Source organism: Saimiri boliviensis, chromosome 13 (genome assembly GCF_048565385.1).
Source record: "Saimiri boliviensis isolate mSaiBol1 chromosome 13, mSaiBol1.pri, whole genome shotgun sequence".
Classification (NCBI taxonomy): Eukaryota; Metazoa; Chordata; class Mammalia; order Primates; family Cebidae; genus Saimiri; species Saimiri boliviensis.
Genome location: NC_133461.1, coordinates 110979492 through 111003431, shown reverse-complemented (window position 1 = coordinate 111003431; position 23940 = coordinate 110979492). Strand labels below are relative to the sequence as shown.

Here is a 23940-nt window from a genome sequence, read left to right as displayed (position 1 = left end):
ACAGGACCCTGTGCATTAATTTACTAGTGTTTACTCAAATGGGAATTTCCTTTTTTATGTTTTAAAACACCACAAAAACCAGTTGAGAAAAGACGGAAGTCATACATCATTCCAATATTCAGGATTCAGTTTCCGCATCTGATGTCATGGCAGGCCCCTGAACCTCACGGGGCATATACATTTATAGACATTCACGTGTGAACTGTGCAAGGAACAGTGGTTTCATACTAATATTTAATTTATGCATCTGTTGCTCCAAATATATTAATGTGTTAGTAAAATTGTCAGTTGTTAGCAATTAAAAAAAAATCCAGGATTTTTTTTTGCTCATATGAATGACAAACAGCATCTTGCAAACTCAAAGCTTGGCATGGTTTGTAATGAAGAAAAGAAACACAGCTTAGTTTGCATTTGAAAAACAGAGTTAATGAATGCTCTGATTGGACTGTGCAGAAGTGCATTCATGGCCTGTGTCCCTAAGCAGCGTATTAAATAATCCATAACAAGAAATTTCTTTACTAAAGACCTATTTCTATTTTCTTCGCTGAGAGCTGTCATAGCATCACTTGAAAAAGAATGCCAACAGAAACAGCAAAGTCTCACCATCAAGTAGAAAGAAGACAGATATCCATGAGCAAGGGCAAATATTAAAGAGCAAATATTTGGGTATTTGAGGGATAAGAGGAAATATGATATTTACCTTATTTCAAGCAATTATAAAGCAAGCCCCCAACAAGGCACAAAACAGCATGTCAGTATAGACTGAGGTGCTGCTCTAAATGAGACCCTAGAGATATGAAAGATAATCCTTTTTTTTTTTTTTTAAAGACAGGGTCTTGCTCTGTCACCCAGTCTGGAGTGCAGTGGTGCAATCTCGGCTCACTGCTACCTCCACCTCCTGTTTCAAGTGATCCTCCCACCTCAGCCTCCCAAGTAACTGGGACTACAGGAATGTGCCACCATGCCCAGCTCATTTTTCCATTTTTTATAGAGATGGTGTCTTGCTATGTTGTCCAGGCGGGTCTCAAACACCTGGATTCAAGTGACCCTCCCACTTTGGAGTCCCAACATGCTGGGATTACAGATGTGAGCCACTGTACCCAGCCTAGCATAACTATTTCTATCATAGCACACGGATCAGGAATGTTGCGTCTTAAAGATTTAGCCTAGATAGCCTGAGTGTGTTTGATTACAAACTTACGGAGGTAGCCCAGCTTTCAGGAGTGTTTCCTCAGTACAGTTTCCATTACAGAGACTCTCATTCTGCTGCCCATCTTTTTGCAGAGTTACAACAATTACTGCAAAAAGTAATTGATACCAAGGTGGTATCATCATGTAAGTGGTAGGTTTGTTCTTATGAAGGTGACTTTACATGTTGATACTGGTTTATAGTAACAGCAACAATAGTTTTCCTTAAGTGTGCTAGGCATTTCACAGATACTCTCTAAGCTAAACACAGACATCATGTGGCACCCACAGCCCACGGTTGGTCAGGAGCCGTGAGGTTTTGCATATAAAGCACTTGGTGATGTACATCTCTAGCAGTCGGTATTTTCCAGCTGCTGTTCTTGCTCTTACTTGATTCAGTGCTACACAATATTCACCCCAACGTAAGTGCAGAAATTGAATTCTATGCAATGTGTTATTTCACTGCTGTAGTGTAGAAACTTTACATGTAAGAACATGGCTAAAAATTGTCCTTCAAAACCTAGCAGTTTCAATGTCATCATAAACATACAGCTAAAATATTCTATTACCTGAATTAACTGAAGAGTTGGAAAGTCAACAGACATATATTTCTCCTGACTCTAAGATATACATGTTTTGATTACCAATTTTTATTGCTGGCAGGGATAATTATGTGATAATTATGCTAAGTGATAGAAACTATTCTGAGAGTGGGCTTACTCAGGGTTAAACTAGAAAATATTAATAATAAGTGATAAATAAGAGAAAATGACTAATCTTACCATACATTAGACTATAAAATATTACTTTTATATAAAAGCTTTTTATATAGAAGGTATTTAAAGTTCATTTAAAAACTTCTACTTAATAGTCTTTAAAACTTATTTGAATGTTTCCGTTTGGTGCCTTATGCACCTAGCCCAAGTGGGCATTAAGGATGGACGGAATGCTGAGAACAGTTTGCAGAGCAGGGCATGCACATGACTCAGAAGCAGATGCAATCACTGGCTGCCAGGAGAGGGCTTTCAAAGAGGCAGCGTTGATACTTTGCCCCTGGAATGCTCTCTGCATAGTCAACACATATTCAACACATATTTTGAAATTAAATAATTTTGAAAAATTGGACACTGGCTTTGAAAGACTGCTTTATCATTTAAAGGCTGTTTCCAAAAGATGACCAACATCCATGATTTAATAGGAATAGTATGATTCACAAACTGAGGGAGGAAAACCAAATTCGCTTTCTGGGTGCAAAGTGAGGGCTCTGGCTGGAAGCAAGCAGCACAAAGATGACCAGGTGCATGGCGATCCTGAGAACTGAGAGGAAGGATACCTGCAAGGTGTACCCAGGCTCGCACTGGAAGGAGAGCACGTCGTTCACCATGTAACGATCTCCAATTTTGATGCTGTTGCTGGGGAGGGCTGGCTCTTGGCATGCGGCAAGACCTACAGCTAGAAATGCAAAGACAAATGCTAGAAGTTATACGACATAAACAATATTCTTACGATTTAAATCACCAAAGTCTCCTTCTGTTGCTCTTCTTCTGTAGAAATAAACAAAGGCTTCAATTCTTTCTCTTGTTATTCTACCAAGAAGACTTTAAGCATCTTTAAATCAGAGCTAATTCTTAAATATTAAATTATCTCATATTCATCACATAGTGAATCAAAACTTTGATTTAAATAACAAAATTTGTTACTTCCACATTGAGTATAAAAGATTCCAACTTCAATATATACATATTGTTAAAATGTCTTTCAAAAATTGTGTTTTTATTATATGTAAAACTACAGGATATTGTCCTCTTTTGTTTTCCAAGCATACTTAGCAGTCTTTATTTAAAAAAAATGATGTATGAATATGGGAATTCTGTTATTCTAGAAAAAATAATATGAGAACAAATATTTTATGTTCAGTCTCTCTCTCTCTCTCTCTCTCTCTCTAAGATAACAAAAGAAGATCTCATAAACAGTCTGTTCTTTGTTAAATAGGAACACGATTTACAGACCCTGAAACTATAACCCCACACTTTCCTAGATGAATTGCATTCAGTTAAGACACTCACGGATTTTTTTTAAAGTCATCATATAATGTTGGAACTCAGCCTAAAGTATCAGATAAATTAAGTATTATTTAACACTGAAACCTCTCTGTATAAATCCTTAGCATAAGAATAAACAAGACATGCAGCTATAGTATTTTATAGAATCAAAAATGTATTTTGGTTTATCAAAAGGTACAAAGTTTACATTATGAGATGGACAAGTTCTGAGGATCTAAAGTGTACAGCATTGGATATTGATGAATATATTAATTCATTTAATTTAAAAAACGCATTTGAAGTGGTGCTAAGGACTTACTGAAGACAAATAATTTATTCCATTATTTTAACATGTCATGATGGAATCGTGGAGAAGGGCTTTTCTAGGCAGGCCAGATTCACATTCCTTACGTGAATTTGGATTCATACTTTAGTTCTTGTACTAAACACAAACATGAACGAACTTATCAGATTACTTAATTGACTGGGACTCAGGAGTGAAGCTGGGGTAGAGGAGGGGAGAAGGACTTTAGCTAATCAGAAGCAAAAAAAAAAAAAAAAAAAAAAAAATCCAGCTAGAAAACAGGTCCACACAGGGGTAGCCACATGCTAGTAGTGGTCCCCAGGCACAGTGAAGATACAGCTGCCTGCACTGTCCATCACAGCTCCAGTGTCTCATCAGACTTTACACTCAAAACAAAAAAGAAAAAAACGAAAAGAAAAAGAAAAGAAAAGAAAGAAAGAAACAGCCAGCCAGCACAAGTGCACAGATAAAATGATTAAGATTTCAAAACCAGCGGCCACAAGCATGAGAACTGGTGGGACTCACGCAGCACCCATACAGGAAGCAGCTCTGGGTCGAAGCTACAGAGTCAGCACAAAGGCCAAGGGAAACATGGGGTCATCCCTGTGTGGCTGTCACTGTGCCAGATGCATTATACTAACTCCAGTCCCCACCAGACCCTCAGAGCGAGGCTCCTTGTGTCTGATATGAAATGAGAGGTAAAGTGAAGTCAACCTGGCTGTCATAGCTGCATAGGTCGGTGTGCCCCTGTACATGAACCTGAGCTCTCCTGCATGGTGAGCTGACAGTACATTTCCTCTACTGCCTTGATGTTGGAGCCTGTAAGAGGTGCACCCCAACAGTGCTCCAAGTGTTGAGTCAGAGGCAACACCATCCCAAATCGTTCACCAGGTTGCTGAGTGTTTGCCCAAATCTGAGACGATGAAATGGAGAGAGAGAAGTATCTTCATTGTACAGTACTAAGGTTGTTCACTTGAGAATCCTATGCTAGGGAATTCAGGTCGGAATGGAAACCACTGGTGCAGAAACTAGTTGAGTAATGTCAAGCTACAGAACCCACTGATTCCATGTAGAATGAGCAGGAATGACGAGTGCCATGATGTTTTTCTAAGTCAAAATAGATTTTTCGTTAATTTTAGAAGTATAAAATACCATAAGCATTAAGCAGCAATATATTTCACTCCTGCCACAGATTTTCAAGCCACTGGGGCTTTACATAGAAGATAAAACTGCTAATATGAAAAAAAATATATAATCACTTAAGCCTTTAACTTGTTTTACTAATGTAAGTAAAAAAAATTCTTTTAACTTTAGAATATAGATTACTACATTTAAATCCCATCCTTTCTTTCCTAGCACATATTAGCAAGGTCATTTACCATATACCTCTGAGTTTTTTATTTTACCCTGAAAAAAATGTATGCTTAAAATACTAGATACATTTCTAACTAGTCGGGAATACTAAAAATTTGCTATAGGGTGATACTGTCACCATCATTCTGAGATACTTCAAGGATACACCAGGTGTGACACAGAAGGAAGCATATCAATTATAAAAACAGTTTCCAAATATAAAGAAAAAAAATCTTGAAATGAAAACTGAAACATTACAATTCATATTAAAGTCCAATTACTAAATTTGCACATTTTGCTCATAGATATATGCTTTTATTTATTATATGTTGATTTATATGAAGTTATTATGTATTGAGTTATTGTTATTTTCTCCTTTCTTGAATTCTATCCAATTGATCCTTTGGGTGGTGGGGAAAGCCTTGCATTTGTAGTTGACCTTTCTGGAATTACAATTAATTTGTAACAAATTATAAATAAATGAATAAAATAAAACACAGAAAAATACCATTTCAACTGATGTGTAATATGGCCAGACTCAGGAAGCAGTTATATGTCGAGCCCAATATTTGAAATGTAAAAAGAACCATCTCTTCTTCCTTCTCCAGTGTCACTACACATCAGTATATGTTAGAAGCTGAGAATGCAAAGATATAAATACCTGGTATGTGCAAGTACGTGTTTTAGCAATATTATTTAAATCTGCTATTATATCTATCCAGAAGTGGAGTGACAAAGTGGATAAGCGATTGATATGATCAGAGCCCAACTATTTTCCATACATTGCATTTCCCTTATAAAGATGCACTAATTTGCCTGCAACACTAGGAGTAATTCAAATCACCGTGAGAACAGATGCAGGGGCAGACATTCAAGCTTGACATACAGGACAGAGGCAGGTGTGTTAAAATAGGGCGAGAGTGGAGCACAGGAGAGCCCTGAGCTTTTTAGGAAGGGGGGCGAAACCTTTTGAGCGAGAGCTCAACCATCTGCAGAGTGGATCTGAAACAGAAAAACCAGAAAGGAGGTGAAGGAATGCACACAGAAGACAAGCAGTGAACCTTCGGACCTTCAGGGGACAGAAGGTCATCTACTCATGGATTTTTGGTCCAGAAAAAGATTAGACTATTTATATTTAATTACTGTATTAGTCAAAATATGAAACAGATGATATGATAAGAAGTAGCCAGGGTGGTGTTTGGTAATAAATATGAACTGTAAAGAAGGTAAGTTTGAGCCCATACATGTATACATAATTGTCTTTTTAGATGTTTAAGAAGAATGATGTAGTTTTTTAATAAAAGAATTTTTAAAAATTATTTAAAAAAATTTTGAAAAGAATTATGTATGGTACTTCTTATCGTATAATCTTTGTGAGGCCAGGCACAGTGAATCATGCTTGTAATCCTAGCACAAAATTGGGAGGCCGAGGTGAGCAGATCACCTGAGGTCAGGAGTTCAAAACCAGCCTGGCCAATATGGTCAAACCCAGTCCCTACTAAAAATGCAAAAATTAGCTGGGTGTGGTAGCAAGTGCCTTGTAGTCCCAAATACTCAGGAGACTGAGGCAGGAGAATCACTTGAACCCGGGAGGTAGAGGTTGCAGTGGGCCAAGATCATGTCACTGCACTCCAATCTGGGTGACAGAGTGAGACTCTGTCTCAAAAAAATAAAATAAAATAAAACAAAACAAAATAAAATATAAATAAATAAAAAGAGAATGCTCTTCAACAAGTCTCCCTTTCCTGCAGTGTTTCAGAAGAAAGATGTTTTCATTGATTGACACTATCTCATATTATTAAACCAGGGATAGCAGTATCATGTAAGTGACAGCAAACCTACAGAAATAGACATTTAGACCGGGCGTGGTGGTTTGTACCTGTTATTCCAGCACTTTGGGAGGCCGAGGCGGGTGGATCATGAGGTCAGGAGTTAAAGACCAGCCTGGCCAAGATGGTGAAACCCCATCTCTACTAAAATTACAAAAATTAGCCAGCCATGGTGCTGGGCACCTGTAACCCCAGCTACTTAGGAGGCTGGGGCAGGGAACTGCTTGAACCCAGGAGGCGGAAATTGCAGTGAGCCGAGATCACGTCACTACACTCCAGTCTGGGTGACAGAGCAAGACTCCATCTCGGGGAAAAAAAAAAAAAAAAAAAAAACAAGAGGAGAAAAGAAGAGAAAAGATAAAGACATGTAAAAGTCACTCGGAGACATTATGTCAATTGGACAATGGATAAAGTATTTATTTAGACATAAAAGATAGGTATCTACCAAGACATATACAAATAAAAGGAGTTATTCTAAAGGCAGACTAAAAAGTCGCAAAACATAACTACGATAGGAAAATTCTACATTTTCCAGAAGCAGAGATATCTGGGAAAAAGTAAGCTGTCATATTGTTTAGCAAAATTCTTGAGAGAAATAATTTCTAGTTCTTTCAAATCATAGCATACATATTCTTTGTACCATAAATAATAATGTATCATATGGGATAAAGCAATGTTTCTTTAAAAAGCAGTTCACAAACTATGAGGTTGGCCATCACTTTTAATGGCAAAAACTAAAATTACTTTTTTGCCAGCCAAATACATAACTCTGAATCCCCAGGTTCCCTGATTCAATTTGAAGACAACATAAAGGTAATTTTTGTGTAATGTAAACATTTAAAAGCACATAAACAACAAAGAATAAAACACAGGAGGTAGGAAAGGAGGTGGGTCTTATATACTATAGTGTTTTATATAATACCCACAATACATTTTGTGTTCATTTTCATTCTTAAAATTTGGACATCTAAAAATATGCTTGTATGTAAAATTGCAATTGGATTTAGAATGTAGCAAAAGAAGTTTTTTAACCTCATGAATCTAGTCTATGAAAGCAAAGAATATAAAACAAATCCATTAAGAAGGCGAATGCCCTAATTTGAACAAAAATATAGTTTAATGGCTTCACCTACAACTGATTCTAAAATGTGAGCATTATGAGTCAGAAGATAACAATCAGCCTCATCAGGTCCCTGAAACTTATTGTAGCCATTTTTCTAAATCCATTAGGCAAAATTCGAATAAGAGTATGCTTAAATCTTCCAAATGAAAATGATTTTAGAACACATGATAAACATGTAATTTTAATCAAATACTTAGAACAGTATAAATGGGACCTTTGTGAATATTATGAACTGAAATAGCCTTGGGCAACTTTTCTCAATTTCGCATGACCGGCAGATTGTATGGTTTTCAAATATCACAATGAGGAAAAAAAAAAAGAGATGTTCAGACTGGATAGCTATAAACAAAAAAAAGGTGATAAGCAGAGAGTAAGAAAAGCAGACCCAAGTAAAGAGGTTAATAGAGGAGTAGCGTCAAACAGGGTCAAGAAATCAAAATACAGGCACATATAGAGACACCTGAGTATTCAGTACCCAGGTAGACCACAAACACTGTGTGGAACGTAAACAATTAGTCTCTGATTTTGAAAACAATTAGTTGGCTGCAGTGTTTACTGTAATTAACTAAATAATTATACTTTGCCACACAACATGCAGATAAAAATTCCTCTTTTTCTAGATGAATGGAGGTATGGTACACCGTAACACAGATGTGCTGCTGATTATTTCTCTAAACTCTAATTCAAAAAATTGCATTTCAGTTCAGATAATGTGCTGGAACATCGTGAAGAAAGAAATCAAGTCACTCAGGGAGACATCATGTGAGGCTGACAACGGATAAAGTAAAGGTCAAAAGCTGTTATTATAGACAACCATAAATGTATACGTCTGCACCCAGACTTTTATGCCACCGTATGTAAGGAGTCAGTGAGTTTTCAACACACACACACACACACACACACACACACACACACACACACAAAACTATAGGGAAAATGCCCCTCATCACAAAGTTCTCTAAGAAAGAAAAGAAACTACTGTTTTATTTATCATCTGGGAAGCTTAGACCATACATAGAGGTAAAAAGATTTTGCCTCATCTGTATACTGTTGGCAGGTTTGACACATATCATAAATGCTATTTCTATTATTTCCATTTGTTACGTCCTACAGTCTCTTCAAAGCATAAAGAAGTGTGTGTCTAGTGTCAAGGGAAGTGAACAAATACCTTCGGGGGAAGAAAAATGTATCTCTGTCTCAGGGGCACACAAATGGTATTAGAATTTTACTGCTGCAGAGAAACTCTGCAGTGATGAATTCTCATCGAATGTATTTAATACATGGTCTCCAAAATTTATCTGGTCACAGGACCATTTTGGTCTGCATACCACCCACGAAAAATGTGAACCAATATCCTCATTCACCAGTAGATGGTAAATAATGTATTCAAGATCACAAGCCAGGAAGTGACATAGCCTATTTATTACACATGGATAGGAATCATGAGTCTCAGTAAATTACAGACTCCACCCCAAACAGTACATCCCTGTTTACATGCTAGAAGAAAGCAAAGGGCAAAAGCTTCAGGACTTTGGAGTTGGCAATGATTTTTTGATATGGACCACAAGCAAAGGCAACTAAAGCAAAAATAAACAAACGTGACTATATCAAACCTTAAAAAGAAACAACGGAGTGAAAAGTCTGTATTAGTTGCCTGCTAAGTGAAATAAGTCAGTCACAAAAATGACAAATAATGTATGATTCCACTCATATAAACAATCTCTAGTAGTCGAAATCATAGGAAAAAAAAAAAAGTGGAAATGTGATTGCCTGAGGCTACGAAGAAGCAGATAGATAGAATTAGTGTTTCCTGAGTGTTTGCAAGATGTTAACATTGTAGAGACTGATTACAAAACTGATTAAGTATATACTTAATACTACTGAGCTGTACACTTAAAAACAGTTAACGTAACGTTATATCTATTTTTATTACGATAAAAAGAACAATAAAAGGGACAGGGGAGTCCACTGAGTCTAGAGCTAGAAATGTAACCCAAGTTTGAACAAGGCACCTCTAACTTGTGCCTTACCCTACCATAGCACAGACTATATTGTATTTTAGTTATTTTGTTTATGGCTCTCTCATTCTTTAGCATGACTTCCTAAAGATTGGTGACTATCTCCAAGATCTTGAAGGGCCATAACGTATTTAATTTTCAATGAATCCATGGATCATGCGTAACTATAGAAAATACAAATAGGAAAAAATAAAATATTTCTTATAATAAAACCATAGGAAATACAAATTCATAAACGTGATGATCAAAAATTGTTCACACATTAAAATAGTAAATTATGTAAGTTCTTCTTTAAAATGGAATATCAAAAACAAGATATGATCACAGAATCTATCTCTGATTTATTTAAAACGTTTTCCCACTGATTGGCCATTACTACCCAGTAATTAAATCCCATGAAAACAAGTGAGCCAACACACTTGGGTGATGAACTGGTTGCCACGTTATTTAGAAATGCCATAATAAAGAGGGTACATACTGTTGACCCACTGAAGGATTTTTAGCAGGATATAATTAATGATCTGATCTAAGTGACATTTTGGAATAAATCTGAGCTTGGCATTGTGTTAAAAAGAGTCAGGGACAGAAAGATCAATTGAAATTTATGGCTACAGTTCGTAAGAATGACAGGATTTGGGGGAATAGATATTTAAAAATGAGAAATAAACAAGCGCCCTAACAAGGTAGTGTTTAAAAGGCTTGAATGCCAATTACAGATCTCTTATGAAGTACTGCACCACTCCCTGGTGAACTATGATAAAAGCTCTCTGGGGCCGGGGGCGGTGGCTCAAGCCTGTAATCCCAGCACTTTGGGAGGCCGAGGCGGGTGGATCACAAGGTCAAGAGATCGAGACCATCCTGGTCAACATGGTGAAACCCCGTCTCTACTAAAAACACAAAAAATTAGCTGGGCATGGTGGCACGTGCCTGTAATCCCAGCTACTCAGGAGGCTGAGGCAGGAGAATTGCCTGAGCCCAGGAGGCGGAGGTTGCGGTGAGCCGAGATCGCGCCATTGCACTCCAGCCTGCGTAACAAGAGTGAAACTCCGTCTCAAAAAAAAAAAAAAAAAAAAGCTCTCTGGAAAAGAAAGTTCTTACTTCATTTTTACTTATTAAACAGGACGTAAAGAATAGACAACCTGGCGAAGGAGAGTGGAGGGACTCCAAGCAACCCTGCCTGATTTCCACTTCAAATACAATTTCACTTTTTAGCAATCAAAACTTTACTCACCACCCATCTCAATCCCACTTACATTCCAAAGTCCACTCCCCTGTGTCTAGAGCCTTGATCAAAAGTATGACAGGACTGAGGTTTTCATAAACGATTAGTCGGTGGTTGGCTAAGTCACAGAGCTACTGGTTATTACTTATTCCATTTCTAGCATCTTTATTCCCTAGTTACTTACCAAGAAAAATTTGCAAGACCTGCTGTAGAATAGAGAAGTCTTTCAAGTTTTAACATCCAAGAGATAAATTTGGTAGAATAACAGCATGGATTCTAAAGAGAGTAAGAAAATCCTAAAACCAAAGGAATGACTTAAAAAATAGAATAATCACAATTTTCAAGTGAGCACAAGTTGTCAATGAGACAATATACTTCAGTATGTAGGCCTCTGTTGAAATATATTCTCTGGAGTATCAACTCTTTAGATTTACCCAATATTTGGGAATAGAGGATATATGTGTGCTCAGATAATGCCAGTTTAATATTTATTAAATATTTTGCATCCAATGTGTCTATATTTGGGTTCAGAAACCCATTGCTACTCAACAATTTTCCCTTTCTGCAGCATGCCTCTGTTTTTAAAGACTAGATTTATCTAAGAGATATCATATTTAACGAAAGTAAACTCAATCAAAAACTGATGGATATACAAAACCAAGAGAGTTGCATTATGCAGTCAATTGAGCTCCCTGTCTGCCTCAGAACTACACAGAGTCAATGACTTCCAATAACTCTTACAGTAAACCCTGGGCTAGAAGGCACTGCGCGTTCTGGCTCTGGCCCAGCTTTTCAACCTTGTTTCTTTCCTTTTCTTTCTCTTCCGATTGCTCACAGCCGTTCCTTCTCTACACCTTTGTTTGTTTTGCATCACCAATGTGCTAGCTTCTTTTCCACCCGGGGTCTCTGTATTAATATTTAATTTTGACTACAATGTTTGCTCTAAGTGTTTTCATGGCTGACTACTGCTTATTTTCTTTCCAGGGATACTTTTAATTTGAGGTACTGCTATCCTGTGTACCTCAGAATGCCACCAATTTGCTTCCAGGTGATTATCATAACCATAATCAGATTTAGGTATTTTCTTTCTAATTGTGCCCCCCCTCGAGAATGTAAGTTTGTAATTTAAGATATCTGAGTATCTGGTTTGTTTTGGTTTCGTTGGTTGTCTTCAGAAAAGAACGCAGAGCAAGAGTGACACTTGTGTTAATTCTCAAATGTACAGCTGAATAATGTGAGCGAAGACTAAATGGCTAGAGAATATATTAGTAATCGAAAGACGCTGATCCTTTGAGCTTTTACTTGGATTCTGTAAGATCACAGAGCGTCTAGATCACACACATTAAACCAGACCTTCTTGGAATTGCTTTTGCTATCATTACCATTTTACAGCCTATCTTTCAAATGTAAGTGTTTGGTTTTCATTTGAGAAATTTCTACCAGTGTCCATCTGGACTTAACAATGGTTAAGGGGGCCCAGTCTTCATCCCCATGTGAGCAAATGAAGGAAAAACTTCTGAGATGGAGGTAGGTATAGGACACAGGGAGGGGAACATCACACACTGGGGCCTGTTGTGGGGTTTGGGAGGGGTTGGAGAGGGATAGCAGGGGATGGGGGGATAGACGAGGGACAGCATTTGGTGAAATACTTAATGTAGATGACGGGGTGATGAATGCAGCAAACAACCAAGAAAGCACGTGTAACCTATGTAACACACCTTCATGTTCTGCACATGCACCCCAGAGCTTCAAGTATAATTTAAAAAAAAAAAGAAAGAAAGAAAGAAAGGAAAAGCCTTAATGGCACAGGTTTTAAAAGCAGGCAAACTCAATCTCCAGTATGGGCTCACAAACTCCCTGCTTCTCCACGTGTGGTTCAGCCAGCACTGACCTTTGGTGTCATCATTTGTAGAACACCTGTCTGTATGTCATCTTCCTCATAGGGTGGTCTGGATACTTTGCAAGGTGCTCAGTAAATGGTATTCGTAATAAAATGCTTTTTTCATGCCTGCCTCTGCAAGCCATCTGTTAACAGTGTGGCTAGAACTCAAAAAGGCTAAAAATGCTCAGTGCTATGTTTTCTGAGCTGGAAAAACTGAGCATACTTCAAAAATACAGGGCTGTTTTAAGGACAAATAAGTAAAAAGTGGTAACAAGTTTAGAGCAAGGCCTGGCAGAGAGTAAGTGCCTATGGTTTTTTCCATTTTTATTTCATGAACATAAACTTTGCTGAAAAATATGAATTTAGAGATTTGTAGATTGACAGTCTGTATCTTAAAGTAAATCCAAAAATACGTCAATGAATTTAAAATATCAGGAAATCTTTCGGCGATTTACATCAACAGTCCTTATACAATTTGGCACTAATCACAGTAAGGTCAATTCTACAAATACTTTCTATAATCTATATTTCAAACTCTGGCCTGAAGAATAAGAACAAAAATGAGTTCCTCTTAATACTTGAACGGCATACACTATCAGAATGGTGTATCAGAAACAACCACTTGAAAAAGAAAATAAATAAAAATGTAGCATTATGTTTAGCCCAACTAAAAAAGTACATTAAGTAATTAAACAAAAGCTTGGATTCTCAAAGTTCATAAGAATGAGTAACAAGTTAGTCTCTCTTTTTAAATGAATTACATTATCTAGGAATAAAGAGAAATTATATCGTCTAGTAATAAAGTAGACAATTATATTGATGGGGCTGAAGACTAGGTGAGTGTATGTCCGACTGCTGTAATCATAATCATAGACTCATGATTTCACTAGCACCACTTTCCAAGAAAAATGAATGAAAAGCCAGAAACTACAAGATAACTTTGAGAGTGATAAGAGCAGTCATCAATACCAACACTCCTGAAAATATTAGTCAACTTTTAAATTCTATTGTAAATAAGGCTTATGTTTGTCTATCTACAGAGATTCACAAAGTATATCAAAGTAGCAAATTTTTCAAGACACATCTATGTAAGTAACATCCATAGTATCATTTTACACTGTCACTAAAGTAGTCCTATTCATGTAAATTGAAACGAACTTGCATACAAATGCCCATAATAAGCAGGAAAATTTAACCAGAATGTGAAACAGCCCTGTGGTTTGTGTCTGGCTTTGAGTATTTATCATCAGCTGGAAATCTGGGCTTTGAAAAATATGCATGCATTTACATCCTAGCAAACTGTTTAATCTCAATTCAAAAGATCACTTATTAAAGCGTATCCATGTGTTTGCTTATTTGCAACTGCTTATTAAAGGAGATGAATATCAACATTAAACGTTTTCAGTGCTTGAAAACAGGTCCTAAAATAAACCTTACTCTCATTGGAAATTCTTATTTCGCATTTACAAGGTTTACCTGCATAATCAAATGCCAAAAAAAGATTTGTGTATACGACCTTCGTCATTTCATTTATCAGACTATAAAGTCAGTCTCACATCCATCTTTAAAAGGTTAGAGTCTACTGTGAGATGCCTTCTTCCAATTAAAATGAGTAATATACAAATGCATGCACTGGAACAACAGCTCTCTGCTCATTCTTACTTTAACTGTCTTTGAGACTAGAAATAGAAGAGGCTTATGACTATAATCTAAGCAGAAAGTAAGACTGTCCATGTTTTGGGGATGCTAATATGAATATGTTTTAATCCCTCATAAAAAACTAGTAATATTACAAGTGGTTCATTTTTATACTTTTTAATACAAACTGTGAAATTAAAGCAATTGTTGCATCTATTTACGCTACATTCTAACTTACACGTTTCCATATTAATGTGTCTCTTATACATTTGTTTGTTTATTTGTTTGTTTTTTGAGATGAAGTCTCACTCTGTCACCCAGGCTGGAGTGCAGTGGCACAATCTCAGCTCACTGCAACCTCTGCCTCCCAGGTTGAAGTGATTCTCCTGCTTCAGCCTCCCAGGTAGCTGGTATTACAGGCACCCACCACCCTGCCCAGCTAATTTTTTTTTTTTAATTTAATAGAGATGAGGTTTTACCATGTTGGACAGGCTGGTCTCAAACACTCTGGTGATGTGCCCACCTCTGCCTCCCAAAGTGCTGGGATTACAGGTGTGAGCCACTGCGCCTGGCTTACATATTTAAAGAAGTAGGTTTCATAAAGGTCAATTTCATGCAAGTCTTATACAGTTTTAGAAAAATAATATTTCACTGTTTAGTAAGAGCATTATTTGTTATTCTTTCCTTAAAAAAAAGTGACTCAGTACAACAGTGGAAGCTGGATGCAGAAAGAGTTGTCCTTACTTTTGTATTCCAGGTGGAAACCAGCAGCTGCCACGCTAATGTCAGATTGGAAATGCAGGTAGAGTTGGTTGGAAGTACTGTTCAGCAGCGCTGGCACTGTGGTGCCTGTAAGAAACAATGCAGATAGAATTTTAACACTAAAAATACTGTCACTTTTCTAAATATAAAACGAGGATAATTATTAGGCTTACAAATTCCTATAATTTGTCTGATTGCCACCTATTTAACCTGAGCATTCATTTTATTATGCATTTCTGCCATTCTATTTTTCTAGGTACAATAAAAAGATATCCATTGTTGGCTCTGACCTGCTCAAGTCCATGTGACACCTTTCTCTTGTGCTATTATACAAAACTCCTTTTGTACCGCGAGTTGTTTTCTGTCTTTTTTTACATTGCTTTATCAATATAATCTGCTTTTTAAATTTATTGTTTTAAGTGATATGAACAGAGAGGAATGAAAAGTTCAACAGCCAAGTGTAATGAGGTTGAGGGAGCAGTCAGACCAGGTAGGTAGTGGTCTGAGAGACCTTTCAAAAGGCGCTGCTTTTGACCATGCATGTATGCCCATTCTCTTCCCAATGTGGCTCATGCTGAGCAACGTTTCCTGGATCTGTCAATAATTTCAACTAAAAATGCATGAAAAGGAGTATGTAGGGTTATTTTGACATAATGCTTCCCTTATTTAAAATGTTCTAGCCTGCATCATAGTAACTAACCCACTGGTAAGGGAAATACAGGTACTGAGGACCAGGGTATCAAATAAGTAATCATCCTGGCAGGTGCTGAGGAAAAGAAAATGGTTCGTCACCCAAAAGTTTGAGACATTTTGGTAGAATGCATCATAATATAAAATGATAACAGGCAAGTTTAGGTTACTTTTTTCCTGATGTGTATATGTTCGATACTCTATTAGAATCATTATCTAAATTAGAAGTGGATAAATACTAGATGTCAAGGAAATATTCATGGTGTAAAACTCACCCCAGTATAGACAAATTATTCAAATGAGCTACGCTGAGGATAGTACTGGTGAGTAAGGGGAGTAAAAATTTAAATAACACAGCAAAGTATAAGTTGATAATTATTCAAAACAGATGAACATTATTGAAAAGATAAGACTGTCTATCATCCTTAGCTCATTACTTAAACGATTCTAATATCCCCCAACAGATTTTATTTAGATGGAATGTCACTCTGTCACCCAGGCTGGAGTGCAGTGGTGCAATCTTAGCTTATTGCAACCTCTCCCTCCCGGGTTCAAGGGATTCTCCTTCCTCAGCTTCCCGAGCAGCTGGGGTTACAGGTACACTCCAGCATGTCCTGCTAAGGTTTGTATTTTTAGTAGAGATGGGGTTTCACCATGTTGGCCAGGCTGGTCTGAAACTCCTAACCTCAAGTGATCTGCCCACCTCGGCCTCCCAAAATGCTGGAATCACAGGTGTGAGCCTCCGTGTCCAACCACCAACAGATTTGATTAAACCAGTGACCCTCGGCAAGGACTCTGGCTGTCCCTTTTTAAAGGTGATGTGTGCCAAACCAAACTCCTAATCTATCTATCCCTGAAACGTCTGGTAGATCTCCACTGTTTCTTACCAATAACATCAGCAGATGCATCCACGTCCTCACATCCAAAGCTTCCTCCTTCTCCATGACCCCAGACTGCCCTCCAGCCACTTATCAGGCCCTAAATGATGTGCTTTCTAAATATTTTTCCAAATTATTTCACTTACTTCATGTTATCTTCACAATAATCACCCCAGTGCAGGCAGCCTTACATTAACCACAATGAGTGCAGTCATCTCCTAACCTGTTTTTTGAGCCTGATCTTTTCCTAATTCAGTGCATTCTCCATTCAGCAGTCAGGAAGCACTTTACAAATGTATGTATGATTAGACATATTAAAATTCTCATAGATTCCTGATCATCTTAGAACCAAATTTTACACTCCTTGATTTGGTCTGAAGACCCTGCATGATCTGACCAATGCCTACATTTCTAGCTTATTATCATTACTTGGTTTTCACAATTAGCTTCTCTTGCTTCAAGATGCTCCATTTAATAAGGCTGGCATGTTTTTTCTTTCTCCTCTTATTCACTTTGCCTTTTCTTTTCTTTTCTTTTTTTCTTTTGAGAAGGAGTCTTGCTCTGTCTCCCAGGCTGGAGGGCAGTGGCGTTAACTCAGCTCACTGCAACCTCTGCTTCCCGGGTTCAAGCGATTCTCCTGCCTCAGCCTCCCAAGTAGCTGGGGCTACAGACACACACCGCCACACCTGGCTAATTTTTGTGTTTTTAGTAGAGACAGGGTTTCAGTACATTGGCCAGGCTGGTCTCGAACTCCTGACCTCATGATCCTCCTGCCTCAGTATTCTAAAATGCTGGGATTACAGGTGTGAGCAACAGTACCTGGCACCTTTCCTATTTCTATTCATTCAAATATCACCACCTATTTTCCAAACTAAGCCACTCACTCATTCAATCAACATGGGTTCATCAGCCCATGTTATCAGCCCAAGAATATGACGTAAGGTAAATAATTTGGAAAAATACTTAGAAAGCATGTCATTTAGGGCCTGATGACTGATTAGAAGGCAGTCCGGGGTCTTGGAGAAGGAGGAAGCCTTGAATGTGACAACACGGATGGATGCCGATGATATTGTTAGATAAACTACTAACTCATTTGCCAAACATACTAGTTATTCTCTGACTTGGTGCAAAGCAGAGCATTCCTCGATTAGAACAGAGATATGTGTAGAAAGATATTCATTTCTGCATTTCTCGTAATAGTAAGACACCAGAGGCAACTTATATGTCCTTCAACACAGATAATGTTACATAGTAGAATATCCTTACTATGGAACACTGTGTAACTGAGAACATATAAGGAGTGCACTAATAAAAAGAAAAGAACAGAGCCTCAAAGACTTGAAACTCATCAAATCCTTAAAGACAATGTGCAGACCGACCTTGCCATGCAAAATATGACTGGTAAGGCTTTAATCCATCTTCCTTTATGCTCTTACTACATACATCTCCTGCGTGGGCTGACAAAATAGCCATCAGCTGAGCCTCAGAACGGGTATCTGCCTTCTTCTTATGCATTTGTTCCACAAACAAAATGATCTGTTTACAAATGAGTAATCCTTGCACATTTTATTTCTATACATGGGCATAAGAGGTGTCTTTTCATAAAACTGTAGATCAACTTCTGTGGATCTATACTGTGCTTTGAGAACTCATCCTATGGAGATGGGGAAATTTCATCTCTATAATGGCTGAGGATTCCTTTCCTGCCTCAGGACAGCCCATAGACTCAAACTTTTGGGTCCTTGACTCCTTACTTCACATAAGCTCATTCTTCAACCTCACCTGGACCCCTGAATTTGAGCAGTTTCCTGTTTTTGTGCACAGTATTGATAGAATCCTCCTTGATGAGTCCCTGGTCCAAAACCTACCCTAAGGGCATCAGGCTACCATTTTATTTCCAAGGTCCAGTCACATCCTTGTGGTGCTCAAGGAATTCAATTATATTTTATTTTCCTAGAGGAAACCCAGCCTGGGAAGTGCCATCAGTTTCCTCTTGTCAGTCACTTCAACTACTTCAACACCCGCCTTCACCACCATCCTCTCTGCTTCCCAAAACTGAGCCTTTTGAAAGACTAAATCCTGGAGGGCGTCCACCCATGGGTATGAACACCTGCTGCTTTTAGACCCAAGGTATGAACACCACGGTATGAACTCCTGGCTCTCCCCTGGAATGAGGCTGGAAAAAATACCAGTGGAATCAGAGGAAATAAGGTCCCAGTAGAATATACTGCTACAAATGCAAAGGAGGATTTTGTCAAGTATCATCTGAAAACATGGCAAGGACTTCTTCTTGGTTTTGGGCTAACAAACAGAATCTCCCATAGTGCTTACAAAGGTTTGCCATAGTTTAAACATGTGCCTTAAGGAGTGAAGTTAGTATCTTTGGTCAATCGGTATCGACGTTGCTACTGCAGTATGTTAGAAGAACAGCGAGAAAGGAGAGAAAAGAGAACTCCACATGCTCTCTTTACTAATGGCGTGGTGTGTGTGCGCGTGTGGTGTGTGTGTGCGTGTGTGTGTGTGTGTGTGTGTGTGTACGCTTAGAGCCTTTTGAAGGTGGAGTTCCTGCTTGAGATTTGGGGTCTGCTCCTCCATCTGTTTTCCTTGGCTGGCAAGGCAGGTATTTTCTCTGGGAGGTGGAGTCATTTTAAACCTGAATCCTTAGTGCATAATTCACTGCAAGAGCATTGTGTGTGTTGAATGATAAACATTTATGAAGCATTTGCTGATATAACTCTTTTGCTTTTTGACCTTGAATTGATAGGCAGACAGGTAAGTAGACATAAAATAAATAGAAAAATACACAATATTTTAACAAAAAATCATGGGGTAACAACTATAAACCTATCCTTGCTGATCAGCACAAACAGATAAAGAAGTTAATGTAAACTGTGTAACAGAAAATGGAGTAAAGATGACGGGTGGATGCATAGTGGAGACCTGGTGCGTCTCTAAAGAGAAAGGTAATCTGCCTAAACTGTTCTCTCTTTTCCGCAGCCTCTATAAGAAACAAAGTGTTGGTTGTGCAGCTGAAAACAGGGCACACCCAAGGTCTTGCAGAGAGAGGAGTAAGGAAGGAGGAAGGAAGGAAGGGGTGGAGGGGTTGTTAACTACACCTGCTCATTGGGCTGACTCCAAGCCCTTTTTACTATGAAGAAAAGAGATATCCACTAAAACACCCATTTTAACCTATTTTATCCAATTACCATGATGTTTGCTGTCCTCTTATGATTGCATTACTTTTGCATTTTTAGATAATGTTTGTAAAAACAATATATTACTATAGATGTAATTAATTTATCCAAATAAATTTTCACTATATCATCTGCACTACTTTTTGACTGTTTCTACATGTAATTTGGTATAATCACTTACTTTTCCCACTCCATTACACCTATTTAGCTAACTGCAAATCCTTTTAAAAAAAAACATGTTTCTCCTCCACTTTCCACCTACCAATGACAGGAGCATCGGCTCAGTCTTTACTCCCTCCACAAAACCACCAGCCTGCCCATGTGCACAGTGATCCACCTCTTCTCTAAGTTCCAATGTATGACTCCTGCTTGGTACAGGTTTTTCAATTGTACCCTCATTGAGAAACGAGACTCCAGCTTTTACATTTTAAAATTTATTTAATATCCTCTAGCCCCTGGCACAGTCATCTCCCAGGCAGGTATTCCATACACATTGTTCGACTTTTTTCTTCATCTTCCATGGACATGTTACAGTGGCATCAGAAGAACCTACTTCTTTTTTTATTTTTCCATCAGTTATTGGGGTACAGATGGTATATTTGGTTACATGAATCAGCTTTTTAGTGGCGATTTGTGAGATGTTGGTGCACCCACCATCTGAGCAGCACACATTGCACCATATTATGTTGTCTTCTATGCCTCGCCCTCCTCCCACGCTTCCCCACAAGACCTGAAGTCCACTGCATCGTTCTTATGCCTCTGCGTCCTCCTAGCTTAACTCCCACACATCTGAGAGAACACAGGATGTTTGGCGGAAAACCTACTTGTGATGCCACTTACCTCTGTCACTCAAGTCACTGAAAATGCTGTGGTATGCTCCAGTTCTATAAAGCAAAGATGATCACAAGTCTCTTGCGTGTGACTGACAAGTGAGCTGTGCATTTGAAAGTGCTTTGTGACTCATCAGGCCCCCTTTAACAGTGATTGTTAATTGCAGCAAGCAGATCCATGAATGACAGTCCTGTGTACACTCCTGTTATGAAAGAGAATCATTTGCTATCCTATGAATAATGTGGGATCTCGCTGTCCTAGTGCTACACAGGAGAAGCAAGAACCCTCCAGACGGGGGAAGCCGGGAGCACAATGTGGGGCTGGGCACCCAGGCACCTGCAGAGGGCACCTTCCCAGCAGTGGCTTCCACACTGGGATCTTCTCAGAATGGCCTATCAGAAGGAGCTTATGCCCCTGCACGAAATGCAACAGAGTCATTTTTTAAAAAGTGTCGCCATAGGCAGAATGTTTTTGATCATATATTTTACTGTGACCTAGATAGAACAATAGATAACAAAGGAAAAATAAACTATATTATAGTTTCTGGAGGTTCTCCTCTCAGCATGGTGATATTTACCCCTCTTTAATATGTCAGCCACAAATCTGTATGCATTTTGTTCTATTTTATTAATTTATAATTTATAACCCATTTCCAAAAAAAAGGATGTTAAGTGGCTGGTGATAAAATACCTACATACATATGCTTGTCCAAACAGAAATGAAACACTGAAGTACTGAGTGATTGAAATCAATATATTTTCTGTGAATTATGTACTGTGAATTAGACTACTCTTGTTTTTACTGAATAACTTTTTAAATGGGTTTAATATTTCCTTTATAAACATTTTTAAAGTATCATAATTACAAAAAAGCTTAAATATTGCTAACGCTTTAACACATTCAAACTTTATGGCTAACTTGTCACTTCTCCATATAAATTTATGTATGTATGTATATATGTATGTGTGTATGAATGTATGTTTTTGGAGTTGGGGTCTTTCCCTGTAGCCTAGGCTGGAGCTGAGTGGAGCAATCTTGGCTCACTGCAACCTCCTCCTCCCAGGTTCAAACGATTCTCCTGCCTCAGCCTCCCGAGTCCTGAAATTACAGACATGTACCACCACACCCAGCTAATTTTTTGTATCTTTAGTAGAGGTACGGTTTCACCATGTTGGCCAGGCTAGTCTCAAACTCTTGACCTCATAATCCACCCAACTTGGCCTCTTCATGCCACCACGCCCGGCCTTAAAATGTTTTTTAAAAATTCATTCTAAAACTTTCGAAATAATTTCTAACTTAAAGAAAAGTTGTAAGTGTAGTACCACAAAACTGAAGCATCCACTCTCTACAGCTACAATAATTATATCTATTGCTATATGTGTGTATGTGTACAATTATTTTATTCTAAATGATTTATAACGATGACTCATTTCTTTAAAAAATCCAGTGTCCATTTTTTTTTTTTTTAAAACACAAAACAGTTCTCTAAATTGAAAACATAACATAGATAGGACATGTCACCTGCTGCCCTCCTTTCAATTCCACCCATCTGGCACCAGGGCTTGGAGAGGACAGGAGTTTACTGGAATCACTCAGGGCGTCCTGTGTTAGACCCCTCAGTGTTCTTCAGTCTGGAAGAGTTCTCTGGTCTTTCCTTAATTTTCATGAACTTAACACTTTCGAGAAAAAAAAGGTAAGCAAGCTCTTTTGTGGGATTTTTCTCCTTAAATTTGTGTTTGTCTGATGCTCTGTGTGATTGGATCAGGCCATGCACTTGGAGCAAGAATAGAAAGTGGGGTGCTGCATTCTTCCGAGGGCTTCTCACGGCGGGAGGTGGATGGCCCCATGCAGGCTCAGAGGTGCCAATTCCAGCATCGCTTCCCAGCTCTGCTCAGCGTGACTGAATTCATGTCAGCCGCTTGCAATCAGCCATGGTGGGAATATTTACACCACAGAAATTGCAATGTGACACAGTAATTCAAGCTTCTTGTTTTTTTTGAGAGTCAGTATCTTCGTATACCAATGCATATGATGGCTCATTGTTGATGATCTTGTATCACTTGGTGAGAGACCTGTCTGTCAGACCCCTCCACATCGAAGGCACCTTTTTACTCCTTGTCATGACGTAGGATTCACGGGGGAGATGCAAGGAGACTCTGAGAGTCCTGTTTCTCATCAACTGTTCACCCACTAGCTTGATGTCTGCTGATACTCCAGCCCGAGCCCATTCTGAGAATGACCACCCGCCGATGACATTCATCCTTCTCCACTTACGAGCTGCCATTCTGCGGCAACAGAAAGCCTTAATTTTCATTCATTAATTCATTAATTTAATTTTGTCAGTATAAACTTTTAACTTTTATTTTTCTTGTCGTTATTTTTTTTAGAGACAGGGTCTCACTCTGTCATACAGGCTGGACTGCAGTGATACACTCACAGCTCACTGCAGCACTTAACTCCAGCTCAAGCCATCTTCCCACCACAGCCTCTGGAGTAGCTGGGACTACAGACCCATGCCACCAAGCCTGACAAATTTTTCTGTTGTTGTTGTTGTTGTTGTTGTTTTGTAGAGGCAAGGTCTTGCTCTGTTGCCGAGGCTGGTCTCGAACTCCTGACCTCAAGTCATCCTTCTGCCCTGGCTTCCCAAAGTGCTGGGATTACAGGCGTGAGCTGCCACGCCAGGCCATAAAGTTCTATTTCAGACAAAATAGTTTATGTTGAATTTTTCCTACCACCGCTTTACAGTCAGTATTTCTCCAAGAAATGCTGGTTCTTTTAATGGAAGAATGGAGTTGAGAGGGATATTTAGAAAGCAGAATGTGGGTGCTACTGGGCTGTTGTTTTATACCTCTGAAAAGGCAGGTAGAAAATACAATATGTACATATGCACATGCACACTCTATGTATATAGCTACACACACACACATACACAGTATTTATTTCTATAACTACATATATACTAAAACTATGAGGTCACACCAAATCA

At 38.4% G+C, this 23940-nt stretch overlaps 1 protein-coding gene across 3 annotated transcripts in view; it reads right to left on the bottom strand.

Moving 5' to 3' along the window:
* Positions 1 to 23940, bottom strand: part of CSMD1 (CUB and Sushi multiple domains 1) — a 2098967-nt gene that overhangs the window by 281898 nt on the left and 1793129 nt on the right. For all 3 annotated transcript variants that reach the window (XM_003940706.3, XM_074384178.1, XM_074384179.1), the window contains 2 exons: positions 15344 to 15448; positions 2522 to 2640 (listed from right to left, as the gene is read on the bottom strand). In XM_003940706.3, the coding sequence (XP_003940755.2) occupies positions 2522 to 2640; positions 15344 to 15448 (224 nt within the window). The remainder of the gene's footprint in view (positions 1 to 2521; positions 2641 to 15343; positions 15449 to 23940) is intronic.